The sequence below is a fragment of the Pogoniulus pusillus genome, chromosome 2 (genome assembly GCF_015220805.1).
Source record: "Pogoniulus pusillus isolate bPogPus1 chromosome 2, bPogPus1.pri, whole genome shotgun sequence".
NCBI lineage: Eukaryota > Metazoa > Chordata > Aves > Piciformes > Lybiidae > Pogoniulus > Pogoniulus pusillus.
In genome coordinates, this window is record NC_087265.1 from 33,428,515 (window position 1) to 33,443,451 (window position 14,937).

Genomic DNA, 14,937 nt, shown 5'->3' on the forward strand with positions numbered 1-14,937 from the left:
GCACCCAACCCTGTAATACACTTCACCAGAAGGAAGATTTCTCAAACCCACTTTTCATCTCTGATACTTAAGGTATCAGGCAGCTGAGATTAGAGTTTAGTTTCTTACAGCACTGCTGGGACACTGGTTCCCACCATCCAATCTCAACACAGCAAGGCTCAGGGTAATACTGAGAAAGTCACCCTTACCAAGTGGGCAACACCACAGATGCAACGGAGCAAAACATTAATGGAAGGGGGAAGGATATCCTGACTTCTGGGTGCAGCAAGCTTAGGAGGTTAAAATACCTGCTGCCTCTCACAAGCATGCATCTTCCCCAACACTACATGTGCAGATCCACAGATGCTTTGCAGGAATGCTCTTCCTGTGCCTTTGAGGGGTGCAGCTGTTTCCATGATAATTTCATTTCCAGTGTTTCATCTACTGCTCACACATTCCTTTCCACCAGCTTTGGTATCTATACAATCATGTGTTTACAACCAGACTGACATCAAGAAGACTTGTGCTATGGCTCATGACGTCCCAACAGTGAACATAATCGACACGGGTAAAAGTTGTCACTCTTGAGAAAACAGCTAGGTCATTTACTAGTTCTAGAACAACAATTCAAAACCAATGTTTCTTCTAAATCCAACCAATCTCAACTTCTGGCAATTTGTTTGTTGGGGCTTTTTCACCTAATTGCTTTTGAAGGAAATGATGGACCTTTCCTGCTTTTCCTCCCCAGATCTCACTAGGAATGTCAAGCCCAGTTTCCCTTGGATTTGTTGAGGGTCCCAGAAGTGGAACTCGATCTTCCAGGGTCCAGTTGAGTCTTTAACAAAGCTATCTTTTCTCCTTAAAGTTTATTCAGGTGCTTGAGTTAAACAGGTGTTGGTAAAGACAAAGAAAAAAAGCAGAAGTTTTAATTACTCTAAGAAAAATCATTTCCTCTCTCAGCTGAGCAGGTTTGGCTGACTATTTCTTCTGATATCGCGTGTAGCTACTCAGTGATTTAATTTTTTTTCCTCTTAAATAGAAAATTTCAGCCTTTTAGTATCAAATTAAATACCAGAGTGAAACCAAATCATCTGATAACCAAGCAACTTGATCGGAAGGTACCAGCCCTTCACAGGGAGGCACTGACTTTGTGTCCACTCCACTTGTGGCCATGCAGTCTAGGATGTGGCAAGCTCCTGTCTGTTCAGCTGCTGTAGGCTATAAGAAATGTCCAAAGCAGGGAACAGGGACAGCAGATAGCTAAACTGCCCAGGCACACAAATAAACCTAAACTGCCACATGGAGAGGTAAAGGAGCCAGAGTTTGGGTGCCTGGTTCTCAAAAATAAATAACATTCTCTCAGGTATGTTGGCATATTTCACAAAGCATTGTTCTGTTCAGAAAACAAACAATTTTTTCTCAATAGTCCTGTCACATTTTTCTTTATCTACTTGGTGAGAAGTTCACCTGTCACCTGCAAGTTTCTCCTGGGTTATTGACCTTTCCATCTTCTAAATCACTGAAATACATAAAAAGGGAGACACAAAGGACTGAAATCAACTCACTTCTTAGTTGATATCCAAGGGATCCTCACCTGCAAAGACACTAAACCACCCAAGATATTAAACAGCACCATCAATTTTCACAGAGTGCAAGCCACAGCTCTCCTGAGGCTACAGATTAATCCTATACTCTTTCAACAAAAAGTAATAAGCAGGTTGGGAGCTGAGATGTCATATTTTGTCATTCTGCCGTGGGAATATCACTAATGTATAAAGGCCTACAGAGAAGTACTGCTAGGAAAGAACTTAGTGCAAAACTGTGGTTAAAAAATATGGATGAGGAAAGAAGAGTTGCTATGATTTTTGAGCAGTGTTCTCAAGAGAGGGAGAACAAATTATAGGAATTTGAGTTTTTCCATCATGATATGGAAGAGCAGCTGCAGCTTGGCTCAGAAAGAGCTCCATAGCCTTTGAGATAGAAACTGATAGAAAAGTAGCTCCCTGTTTTAAGTAGGTAAATATTAAGGGAAGTTGCTTGAGTTGGGCCAAAGCTGACAATGACCAAACCCATAGAGCTCTTCCTTTACGACGCAAGAAACCAAGTTCCCATCTCTAGGATCCCACTACCAGGCTGATGGGAACACTTCAAAGGCAGGACTTTTCAGCTCTGGAAACCATGACTGACCTGTTACTCAGCAGTAATCCATCCAGTCCATTAGGAAGTGTTGCTAATGAGTTGTCCAGTCTCCTTAACCAGAAGACACTGTGAACTCAGCAATGGCTTAAACCCTGGGAGAAAAGTTGTAGTGCTGTGGGATAAGAAATGAGGACAGATGTCTGTTTTTATCTGGGCAAACGAGTTCACAAACTACAAGTAGCTCAGGTATCAGTCAAAGTCAAGGTAAAGTTCAGAGCTAGCCAAGGAGATTAAAAATGGTTTAATTTAACTGACTCTAATCTCTTATTCCTGAAAATTTAGGTTTTCTTGTTCCAGAACCCTTAACAATCTTCCCCTTGTTTTGCCCTGCCAATCAAATGTGTGGCTTTTTTTTCAAATTCTGACAATTCCAAACCCCCTGTCAGGTTCCAGCTGTTCTTGGGGCTGCTTGGGGTCCAACAGCTTCTGGGAGGGGTTTGCCTACTCCAGGCAGAGCTATCTTACAATTATCTGTGTCTTAGTTCATCAGTTGGGGTTTTCCTCTACCCAACATCTGAGCTGCAAAATGATGTGTCCTTACTGGTTAAATTCTAGAGCTATCCTCAACAGTTAAAAGTTAGCTGGCTAAGGTTCAGGGCAATGAATCTCTTCTCTCTGTATGTGTATCTGTCCAGCAAACAGAGCTTCTGGATCTGCCTTTGTACACATGATGCAATTTTCAGGTGGAGTCTGTGCAGGACTCCCATCTCTCCCATAATGAGGCACCACATCAGCAGTGTCAGATGTCCTCTGACATAACATTCAAAGCATCAACAATCACTGAGAGAAGCTGCTTTGAGAAAGATGCCCCTGTAGACCCACAAGGAAAACCATTTATTTCAACGGCAGTATAGTGACAGCTTGGCTTTGCGGTACCTTGTTGGCACCTTTTAATCTCACAAAGTGATTAACTACAAGGCTGATTTACCACTAGGGTCCCGGATAATCCTCAGAAATACTGAAATGCAGGAGTACAAGTATCTGGACTTCTTCTTGGTGGGCTTTCCAGCCACATTAGCTTAGAGTAACTACGCGTTTCAAGATGTGTTAAAAGGGAAGTTGAATCAGAAACTACTGTGTTCAGCACCACAGGCAGTGGTTGGATCTAAAACAGAGAGGGACAAAAGAGCATGGTGTTTGCAAAGGCAACCTGTGCCCAGCTGAGATCCCTTCAGAGGGAGCTGTGGAAGGTGTCTAAGATGACTTACAACGCTTAAATCTGCTTTATGGATTACTGCCTTCCTCTCATTGTTTCTGGAGCTCTGCAGATGAAAACTGCCAGTAAAGCATTGACAAGAGAACATTTACTTCTTCAGGGTTCTTTTTGTAATACGTGAGGGAAGGATCCACCATGAGGATCCAGAAAAGACAGTCTCCCTCTCCATGGCCTGGATAGGGACATGAGATTGGTCTCCTACATCAGCATCAGCTTGGCAAACTCATTCCCAGCCCACTGTCTGCACTTGCACTGCTTAAGTCAACCAAAGTTTCCTGTCAGGAGCAATCCCTAGCTCCTCAGTGGAAGCAATTCTCCATCTTTTGGAGATGGAGAATCTGTCAAGCTATGTTCAAAACAAGAAGCTAAAATTGATGTTGTTTTGAATATACCTGCTTGAAATGGATACTGCAGTCTTAACATACAAGAACCAAACCCTTCCTGGCAGTTCCTGGGTGCTGTCAGAACAGCAAGGCTGCATTTGGATTCTCCTTGTTGCTGGGAAGCACTTCCCACCCACTTTAATGAAGCTGGAGCTAGGGGAAGAAAAGGAGAATAAAATATTTGTACTTTGATTTTCCAGTTCATGAAATGATTTTTTTTTTTCATATTCCCCTGACCATGTTTTAAGCTACAGTTATTACTGCTGCAGCCACAATTAACATTTCACCTTTCAGAAAGAGGACCAAAATGCCTTCCTTGTGGATTTCCAGGGAGATGTTCCTCTCTGACCAATAATTAGTGGTGGTCTTGGATAAGTGATCTGAAATAGAAATGCTACTTTTGGAATCATGATAGGTACTACTTTTTTCTCCAGAAAATGACAGTCCTTCTTGTTCTGTGCTACCATTAAAAATAGAATCCACAATTGCAACACCGCTGCCTTTTGGTTTCTTCATACAGCAGGATGTATGCTAGGTTTACAACACTAACAACATGAGAAATTACAGGGATTTCTAATCTTGACAGCAATCAATGTTCAGACCTGAAACACTGTACCCAGTGATCTAGTCAGAATCGAGTTTGTTCTATGTTATCCTTGTCCTACTGACAATGGAGCTCAGATGACCAGGAGATGTGAACCGGTCCTTCAACAGGTTAATGCTTGAAACTCCAATCCAAAAGCCATTGAAGTCCATAAAAATCTCTTTTCTTCTTTCAGAGGGGGTTCAGATGAGAAATTCAGGCTTACATTTAGCATTTGTGTAACTTTAAACACCTGCCTCCATACCACAGATATTAGTGGGACTCAGCTGTATCTCTCTTCTCCAAGGTATGCTCCAGTGCTTTGCAGAATCTAGGACTCAGAGAAGTGAATTACACTGCCTGCTAACAATCTGACTCACCATAAAATTATCATCACACTGTACATAGTTTGTCTCAACATTATACACAGCAAACAGTGCAAGTTCTGGAACAATGGCTCTTGCAATTTACACCTTGCTTAATCAAAATGTGGATGGAGCTGCTAGCCTCATAAAGGAGATGAACCAAGGGCCCACAGGGCTCTCAGGAGAAAGAGCTGTCCACTGGGAAGATCTAAGTTGTTAGCTTCTTTCTTTCCTGTCATTCTCCTGCAATGTCTCCTTTTAAAATGTCCACAATTCCCACCTTCTCAAGCACAAAGCTGAGGAAGCCAGATGGAGCCATCAAACCATGCATAGGGAGAAGCTGCCACCTCGCTCCCTGAGGGGAAAGCATCAGCACACCAAGCTGCCCCAGCAACGCCTTTGCAAATCAAAAGCATGCCTTGACCTTGGCTGCATTTATTGTAAGGATTAGCGAGCAATAGGACTCTCTGTCCCTGAGGTCAGGCTCTCCTTGTCTGCTGCTCTGAGGGTTTATAACTGAGGAAGCAGAAAGGAAGAGCGGGCACATCAGCTGGTAACAGTTCAGAACCAGATGTACATTCCTGCACAAAACTCCGACGTTAGTGTATCCAATTACTTTGAAACTCTGCTCCAACCATCTTATCCCTAAAGCCTCGCACTCTCTGCCTCCTGCCTCTTATCTGCTCTGCTCTCTCACTGCTCCCTTGCTTTTGATCATAAACTTGTCACTGTAGAGTGAGTGCTTTGGGAAACATCCGCTCACTGTGTCTGGCCGCTGCTGCAGTGCAACATGAGGAACAAGGAAAGAAAGCCTTCAAAGCAGAAGTGCAAGGTGAAACACAGCCGAATTCACAAAGGCAGCATGTGAGAGATGCACACACCAGGGTGCTTTTAGTGGTTGCTGCACAAGCACTAAGGAATTATTCCCTGAATTGCACAGAAGGCGAGGGGAACAAAACCCAACAATGAAACAACAGCTTAGTGAGACCTGGCTGCCTCAGAGACCATTCAGTACTGAGCACAATTTGCAGCAAAGATGTTTCTGAAAGGAGAAATAGTGCTCTTCTCTACAGCACTAAGCAGTGAGGAGGAGAAAGACAGTAGGCAGCGAGAAGGAGGACAGTAAGTGCAACAACATCTTATTCTTTCAGTTTGCTCCAAAAATGTGCATCCCTGGCAGCTCCTCCAGCAGAGGAGAGCTGGGAGAGCAGTCTGAGCACAATGAAATGTTTTCACCTGTAGTGCTGGGCACCCAAATTCTCTCTACTTCCTACTGTGGGCAGAGGGAAGAGCGGCACAAGGAAGAAATCCAAGCTTTTTCCCCACTGCAGCCTTGCCAAGGGGACAACTTAACCATAGGCTTCCTATGAAAAATAAGCATCACTCCTGAAGTCCAGTCTGGGCTCATTATTTCCCTCTAACAAGAAATGTTAGAAACTTAGTAATGGCAGTGGGACAGGACACTAAACTTCCCTCAAAACTATTTTTCATATTGCAGTTTGTGTCAGAACTTCTTTCCACACTGCTGTGGTAGCAGGAAGGGTGCATCCACCCCATTTTTGTTTGCCAGTGGTACCTTCGTACTGCATGCCTTCCCCACAGTCTCTTAAACTCTCTTCCTTCAGGAGAGCTGGATCACGTTTCACCCGGGGCTGCGCACACACTGACGGTGCCTTTGGTCTGCTCCAAGGGAAGATATTTGCAGTATTGTCAACACCGTACTTAGCTCTGGCACTAAGCACTGCTAAGGGACCCGGCGGCTGTAAAGAGCACACACATACACAGCAGCTCTGCAGCGATGCTCCTTGGAGCTAGGCTTATAGACTTCATAATTATGACACTGTTAAGTTCCACCATAAATTTCCTCTAATGAAGTCTGCCTGATAGTAAAAAGTTTTGCACATTTAGAGGTTATGCACAGCAACAGTTCCCTTAGGGTGAAACCCTGCCCCGTTTTACCAAGCAAAGACTCAATCAGATTTGCTTGCAAAGGCTGAGCAGGAGGCTGGGGCTGTTTATTTGTTTGTTTAGTATAGTCAGGGAGTGTGGAGGATCAAGGAGCTGCTGCAGAAGCACTCACTCCTGATCCATGTCACACAGCCTGGAGAGGCACAGTTGAGAGCATGAGGAGCAGCAGCCACTCAGCTGGGCCAGGTTTGCAGCATGCAGCTCCATCATTTTGCCACTGCAGCTCCAGCACGATGCCCAGGAGCTGAGTGTCTCCTGCTACACTTGTATGGGATGGATCAAGTGATTGTCACAAAGGGAAACAGCCTGTGCCATCTGAAATCTTCTACTCACTCCATCTCCCCAAACCCCTGGCAGGACCAATCCCACCCCATGGAAACACCTCACTCTCTGGGAAATCAAGTCCTGCTTTTGGTGGTCATGACAGAGAAAAAAAAAAAAAAAAATCAAAATTAGTATTAGGATCATGTCAGCAGTGCAGGGGGAGAGGAAACACAGCAACGAGCAGCTCTGCTTGCTCTCACAAGCTCAGGTCCACTACACTTGCTCCTGGCATGCTCAAACACAGCCCTGCTGCCTCTCCAAGCAGCTATTTTCAGGCACCTATAGCACCTTCAGGTAGTGCATTCCAGGTGCTTAGACCCACCACCCAACTGTCTTCCCATGATCCATACATCTCTGCCAATCCACAGCAGCTTACCACCACAAATGGGATGTGAGCACAGAAGAGCTGGTGTCTTTAGCCCCAGAACTGTTAGCTGAGAAAACCATGATCACTGCAGCTGGAAGGTAGAGGTGCCCCTTTGTTCTCTGGTGGTGGTTTCTCTTAATACTTGGAAATGATTCCATAAACTGAGAGACTTCTAAGTACCTCAGGTACTAACCAAAGATCCCTCATGAGGGCCATTTTGCCCTCTGAGGTGCAGTTTCACATCAGCACCACTATCGACAGCAGTTTATTTTGCTTACAGGACAGGAGGGGGTCTGTTACTCAGGTTTCCTCAGAATAAATGTTGCTTGCCATGACATAACCAAAGACAGTATCTGGCTTTGGGTTTGAGGGGCTAATAGACATTGCCTCAGTCCCCTGTACACAGGGACCTTCAGGTTGCACGTGCGAAGCAGTTGCCAACCCTTGGTCCCATCCACCAGTACAAGGTCTTCTGGAAACCTGCTTTGGGGTACAGGCAGGAGAGGTACCCATCCTGTCTGAATCACTGGAGTCTTAAATTGGATTAAAAATCTATTTGCAGAGCTGCCTCACTTTCCGACTTCTGTGCTGCACCTGAAAACCTTTCCTTTTGAAAGCAAACACAGGCTCTCCCCAGGGACTGCCTGGGGAAGTCTTTCCACTATAAACATTACTTACCAGTAGAGGAGTCAGCCCCAGGCAAGCCAAAATTCCTTCTCCTACCAAGGAACACTTTCCAATCAAACCAGACATTATTTTTTGCCGTTAATGAGTGTTGATACCTACTGGAAAACTCTGCAAAGAAATCCACTCTAAACTAATTTAGGTGATACAACATCTAAATTTTACAAGCTTCTTATTGTAATAATAAACACACAAATCTACACCATAACAACAACAATAATAATAACAAGAATGTTGGTTTATTTTATTTTCCTGCTCCATACAGCAACCATGATCTTTGCTGCTCAGGAATGTATCTGTTCCTGCAATTTGGGCTGCAACTGAAATCAGAGGTCCAACCCTGATGTTACTCTGCCTTAGCTCCCCAGAAGCAAACAGAATTTTCTCACGTTTTCCCTGGTGTGTTGGAGAGGAAAATTAGATCTGTTGTCTTCTGTTTGATACATCAGAAACTCTGGAACTGCTACCACAGTTTCATGCATTGAGATATCACAATTTCAGCAGTAGGATATGCTAAAGGAAAAGACATCCTCTCACCTAGCTCAAGCCTTGCTTCCCCAGAATGTACTCTTCAGTATTTAACAATGAGGAAGAAAAGTGGGAAAAAGATGGCAGGCAGCTGGGCTGGGTGGTCGGCATTGCCTTTCTGGAGTACACTCCATAGGATTTTCTACAAACTGTTATCTGCTATGCAAAAGATTCACATTTTGGGCTCCACTAAGATAGTCCAGGAGGATCTTCCATGCGTCCCACAAGCAGAGGCTTGAAGGGACTTTCCCTGGCTGCCCCCAGATCTCCACCCTTCCCACAGCTCCTCATGCCCCAGGAGACTTCTGCCACCCATAGATCATCCCTTCACTGGAAGGCAGGACCCCATCCCATATGCATGGGGAGGGGGCCTGGGAGCAGGGCACTGCTAGGGGCATTTTGCAAAGGGGCAGCAGGGGTTTACCAGACCCCCAATACCAGGGGGTGAAAACTAGAGCACCATTTTTCCAAAATGGGGTACTTTCTTGTGTATGCAAAGGCTCATATGCCCTGCACCCTGGTTTGGGTGAGATACTGCTGGCTGTGGAGCTGGGAATGGGACCCAGAGCAGTGCGGGCAGCCTGCAGGCATTCAGCAAGCAGAGCAGCACCCCAAAACCCTGATAGAGAGGTTACCCTAGAGGAGCACTGCAAATTCAACATCTCGGGGGGGGGAGGTGATGGTGGTCACCAGCTATCTTTTATTCGAGGTGCATTCCCAAGATTTTAGTTAAGTGTAACATAAAACTGTGAAAGTTTAGCAGGGGAAAAGCTTTCCTCCCACTGACCTGGCTGGCCAATCAGAAGAGAGCCCTGCACCTCCCTCACTTCTGACAACTATTTAGCAACTGAGCTCAGCTAAAGTTTCCAAAAAGTTAGAATAACTTCCTCTCTCCAAGACCTCAATTTTTTTGCACAACCCCGGTCCTTGAAATAAGAGCCCTTCAAGCAACCTGGAAAACGTTTGGTCAGCAAAAAAAAAAAAAAAAAAAGAAAAAAAAAAAAGGGGGGGGGGGGGGAAGGGGAAAAAAAAAAAAAAAGCCCTCCTGTTTTTCCAAAGGATCTGTCTCAGGAATTTAAAGCACATTTAAGACACACACACACTCACATAACATAAGGAGGGGGGGAAAGTCTCTTCCCCTCCCCTTCTTGCAGAAAGCATGGAAGAAAGCTCCAGTTCTCCTGTTTCCCCTGTGGATAGCTTGGGGACCAGTGAAGAGGAGCTGGAAAGGCAGCCAAAGAGATTTGGCAGGAAGAGAAGATACAGTAAGAAGTCCAGCGAAGATGGCAGCCCCAACCCAGGGAAGAGGGGGAAAAAGTCCAGTCCCAGCTCTCAGTCTTATGAAGAACTACAGAGCCAGAGGATCCTGGCCAATGTCAGAGAGAGACAGAGGACTCAGTCGCTCAATGAAGCTTTTGCTGCCTTGAGGAAAATCATCCCCACTTTGCCCTCTGACAAACTCAGTAAAATCCAGACTCTCAAGCTGGCGGCACGGTATATAGACTTCCTCTACCAGGTGCTACAGAGCGACGAGATGGACAGTAAGATGACGAGCTGCAGTTACGTGGCTCACGAGAGGCTGAGTTATGCCTTCTCTGTATGGAGGATGGAGGGAGCATGGTCCATGTCAGCCTCCCACTAGCCACCGCCCGGACCAAGCGAATCCAGCTGCCGAAGGGGTAGGTACCAATTTCTCTTCTCATGGATGATGCTCTGTGGCTGTTTGGCCATGGGATGGGGTTCCCACGGCTTACTTTGCCAGCCTGGCTTTGCCAGAAGGCTCTGTCCTGTCTAAGGAGAGGTAGCACAGCTTGGTGGGACATGGGGATGCTGCTGGGCAAGGGGTTTGAGGTAACTGACCCAGCAGTGAGGCAGGCAGTGTAGATATGTCTGGCCCCCTCCACTCTCTCGTGCATGTGAAAATTAAAAGAAAGAAAAAGAAAAAAAAAAATAAAAGGAAACATCCCAGGAAGCAGAAAATCAGAAATGCTCTGTTTAATAAATACATAAATAACCAAGTTTCTGCTCTGTGGAGATGGGGGAACCAAGAGGGGAGACCTGAGAGTTGGTTGATGAAGGACAGGGGGAGACCATTGTTGCATGAGATTTGCCAGAAAACGCTGCTTCAGGGAAGGGTTTGAAAGGGGGGAAAGGCAATCAGTACAACAGGCTGACAAGGGGATCCAAAACAGCTGCCGCTCCACTCCACTGCCCTGCCTGCACCCAAAAACCCTGATGCCGAGCCACCGGCTCCTGGGGTGGTCACATCCTCTCCCAGCCAGGGGGGACCAGAAGGTCAGCAGGACCACATCAGGGTTCGGTGACAAGTTCGCCCTAGGTTGCATTTCCCTTAAAAGAAACAAGCAGCAGATGTTGGCTGCAGCCCTGGGCTGTGCCCCTTCCCTCTCACACAATAAAAAGCAAACAAAGATAGAAGAAACTTCAACAAATTTTTGTATTTGTTCAGTTTCCTTTCCCCAAAGTGCCAGTAAAGCAAAGGCTGGTAAGGCTGGTGTTAGATGTAGTTTCTTATCTACTGTCATTGCTGAACTCTTCCTTACCGTTTTCCATTAGGTGAAAACTACTTCCTCTTAAATTGCTTTTGTAATATTCAGGAAAGAAGAATGAACAGTAAGGAAGGAGAGAGAGGAACAAAATCAGAAAGCCCTTAATAGCACCCTCAGCTCAAGCTAATTAAGCAGAGCAGCTCTGCGTTGTGTCAGCCAGAGTTTGCGTACAGCCAGCCACTCTCTGGAGCTCAGTACATAAAGCAGAGCCCGCGAACCCGTTTCTCCAAACAAATACTCAACAGGGAAACTCGCCCCCTCCTCATAACTTCATGCGTGATATAAAATGGGATAATTTCATCATGCAGAGAATCAGCTCCTTAAAGACAAAAAGAAAGTTTATCCCAGCCCATTGGCCAGCCTTTTTGAAAGAGGCAAATCCATCTTTGTTTCGTTTCAGCAGCAATAAATGGCCCATCTAAAACAAACAAACAAACGAAAAAACAACCGAAAAACAAACCCTTGATACAATCACACTACCTGGTTTGAAAAAAGCCAAAAAGGACTCAGCTAGGACCTACTCGTGCTGTAAAACGTAGACTTAAAACCCTTTTAGAAGCTGCTTCAAGTAAATGCCTCACTTGCATCCTGAAAGAGTTTGCGTTTTGGTGCTGTGATTAAGGTTTCTGCCTATGTCTTGCGGAACCCCCCCCCCTCCCCAGATGTTAGGCTGTTCAAAAAGAGTTACTCTCTCCATTGCACAGGCTGTCTGTTTGTTTAGATAGCTAATGCTGCTGTCGTGGGGCTTATGGCTATTGCTAGCATTACTATTTTTTGCATGCTGTGCCCTGATTGCAACTAAAAAAAAAAAAAATAAATAAAAGAAAGCCAAACTCAAAGTTGCCTTTTAAAAAGCATAAACCCTCCATGTATAAAACAGAGAGCTTTTTCCCATGCTAATCTGCTTAGAAGAGCTGCAGCAAATAGATTTAAAAACAACAACACCAAAAAAAAAACCAAAAACCCAACCTCAAACCAGCAAAACCCACACGCAAAAACCCAGGCTTCTTGTCAAAAACAGATGTAAAATGTCCTGAACACATATTTCTTCATCAGTTTAGATTGGCTGAATAGTAAAGTGCTGGGGTGGAACAATGCATTGATTCTGTTGTTTCCCAAATGAGCCATGAGCCAATGATGTTTTAAAACCCATTATCTAATACAGAACCATTCCTCTCTATCAGACTGTACTTTAGCAGCAAAACTTGCTTCTTTTTCTTTCCCCCCTCTCCCTTTTTAGTTTTTAAACCATATTTGAAAATCATTGTCAGTTGAATTACTAGCTTTGCTCTGACAAGGCAGATTTTCTATGCAGATGTTCAGATTGTCCCTACCCAAAAGGAATTGTAGGCGACGTTACGGGCTGCACGAAAAACCACAACATAGAGCCAAACCCCAATGCGTTTTGGGGGTGTTGGGGAACAAATGGCTGTTCAGCATCTCTGCTGTAACCCAGCTGCCAGCCTGGTGTTAGAAGTGGTTCTGTGCTGCATGTTTGCATGCTTTATAGAGGAAAGTGGCCTTTCCCCCCTCATCTCTCCTCTCTGTGCCTGTGTGTGTGCATGCACATGCGTGCGGTTAAACTGTTGAAAACGTTGTTGACAAATGGCCTGGTGTGGTGCGGTGTCAAATTCTATCATTTATGGTGACAAAAGTTACATGTGCCAACAACAGGGGGGGGGAAAATTGACAAGATCTTAGAGAAACTCTCAAAAATGGGCAAATTTAGCTGTGTGGCATGACACAAACTTCTGCACGGGTCTGTCATGGCCAGAGGAGATTTATGCATAACACTAGATCAGGCTGTGCGGTCTTGACGGCAAAGAAAAAAAGAAATCCCTTTAGAAATAGCTGTCTGAATTTGGGATCATCTCCTACCTTTCCTGGGGAGCAGAAAGAGCAACAAACACTGGATGAGTATGAATGACTGAGCACGGTTCAGGCTGGATTGCCACAGCTGTCCTTCCATTTTTCTGGGTTTCAGGGAAAGATAGGCAAGGAAAGGTTTTCTCCTTGGAGGAATGCTCATTCCCCTAGGAAAAAAAAAAAAATCAGAGAAGCTTTATGATTAGAAAATCAGAGCCTTGGGAACTGCTAAAATGCCACCTGGCCTCTGTGAACACTAGCAGGTCATTGCTGCTCGCTCCTCTGGCCATCAGAGGTTTTCCTGTTCTGCTCTGAGTAATTACAGGCAACTCAATCCCATAGTTTTAAGACAAACAGGCACAGCTTTGCGCTTCTGCCAGCACAACAAGATGTTTCAGTAGGGACATGAAGATGAGCCTTTCTTCCCAAAATTTCCTCATCACCAGCACCTGTGACCCTTCCCTCTTAGCCACGTTCTTCTTTTTCCTTCTAAACATTCAAGCTACTCCAAACTTTGAAAAATGTTCACCAGGAAAGAAAAAACATTCCCTATTATTCTGTTTAGTGGGGATAATCTCATCCAACCGGAAAACTGAGAGCATCAGCAAAGTATAAATGAAAATTTATCCCAGTAGAACCAGTCTGCCAGCAACCCTGTTCTTCCTATTCTCTGCAGGAGGGCTTGAGATGAGCCTTCTGCCCGTCTTGGGCTGGCACTAGCACTAATAACATCTTTCCCATCTCTTTTGTGCCAATGAAGCCCCATGCAACTTGTGCGTGTTATACACAGCCCTCTTACTATTGCCCCTTTGGACTTCCAGGGCTGTTTCCAGTATAAAATGCTAGCATCCTATTTCATTTTGTCCTTAGAGAAGCAAACAGATGTTATCTCTGCTGGCCCTAATTCCATACTATCTGAGAACAGTGTAGTTAACTGAGGGTGTTGTGACACTGGAACTAAGCCCTTTTTGTCCCCAAAGCCCTATTTTTTAATACGCATCCTTAGAAAAATGTAAATATGTTTCCTTGACAGGAAGGATTGTAAAGTTTGGTATTTACATTAATAGGCTTGTAGCAGGGGGGTTTCATCTTAGTGCATTTAAAAGCCCAGCAAAATGCATTTTGGATCTTCTGTTTACGTTCACGTCTTTCCTTTGGAAAGAATAAATCTGTTACACAGCGCACACCAAATACATTGCAGTCAGCCAGAAAATGCTCAGGCTCAGAGACCTTTGAAAGAGAGAGCGCAAGGAATATGTTCTGGGAAAGGAGATATGCGAAACACAAATCTGCCATGAGCTAGGTGCATATCAACTAATTGTTAATCATAAAGAAGTAGAGACATGTACAGTGGAGTGAAAATGTTGACTCAAAACTGAAGGACCACTTAGAAGAGCAGTAGAAGTATGTTACCATTTAATCCACTGGAGCCAGGGATACAGTAAAAGTCCGATTCGGAGTGATGCACAGTGGAGGGTCATTAATGGAACAGTCAAGGAATATATTTCAGCTAAGCAGACCTAATTTGTCTCCAAATTAGTCATCCTCACACCAGTCTTCTGTGCAGAGTAACTCTGATTTGAAGAGCATATGGAACATCTTCATTAAAACAAAGGGGAAGATTGTAATGCTTCTCCTTCAAAATCTCCCTTTATATTCCTTCTTCCAGTGCATTTTCAGGTCTATTTCATAGAGTTACAGGTAGCAGTGACAAATTAGCCTTGGAGATCACAGCAGCCTCTTACAGAGCCAGGACAGATCCTGTAACCACTGCTGAAATCCCTTTTGGGGACATTTCTTGTCACTCTTTCCCCCTAGCAATATAATTATTTTTATAGCTGTAGCTCTGAGAATCATTTCCATGTGGTTCAGTAAGACTTTGAAATCTCAAAGCCTGAAATCTCCAGA

The 14,937-nt window shown here is 44.6% G+C and overlaps 1 protein-coding gene and 1 long non-coding RNA gene across 3 annotated transcripts in view; one reads left to right on the forward strand and one right to left on the reverse strand.

The window, feature by feature from the left end:
- Positions 1-840: 840 nt before the first annotated feature.
- Positions 841-14,937, reverse strand: part of LOC135187923 (uncharacterized) — a 34,704-nt gene continuing 20,607 nt past the window's right edge. Inside the window, exons 4-6 of one of the 2 annotated variants that reach the window (XR_010307499.1) lie at positions 13,042-13,196; positions 2,167-2,290; positions 841-1,498 (exon numbers count right to left, since the gene is read on the reverse strand). This is a non-coding gene — a long non-coding RNA (uncharacterized LOC135187923). Of the gene's footprint in view, positions 1,499-2,166; positions 2,291-10,571; positions 10,946-13,041; positions 13,197-14,937 lie in introns of those variants that run through there. The other variant, XR_010307500.1, reaches the window with a different exon arrangement.
- TWIST2 (twist family bHLH transcription factor 2) overlaps positions 9,666-14,937 on the forward strand; it is a 38,583-nt gene continuing 33,311 nt past the window's right edge. The window contains exon 1 of the mRNA XM_064166984.1: positions 9,666-10,275. Coding sequence (XP_064023054.1) covers positions 9,756-10,238 — 483 coding nt within the window. The 5' untranslated portion in view covers positions 9,666-9,755 and the 3' untranslated portion in view covers positions 10,239-10,275. The remainder of the gene's footprint in view (positions 10,276-14,937) is intronic.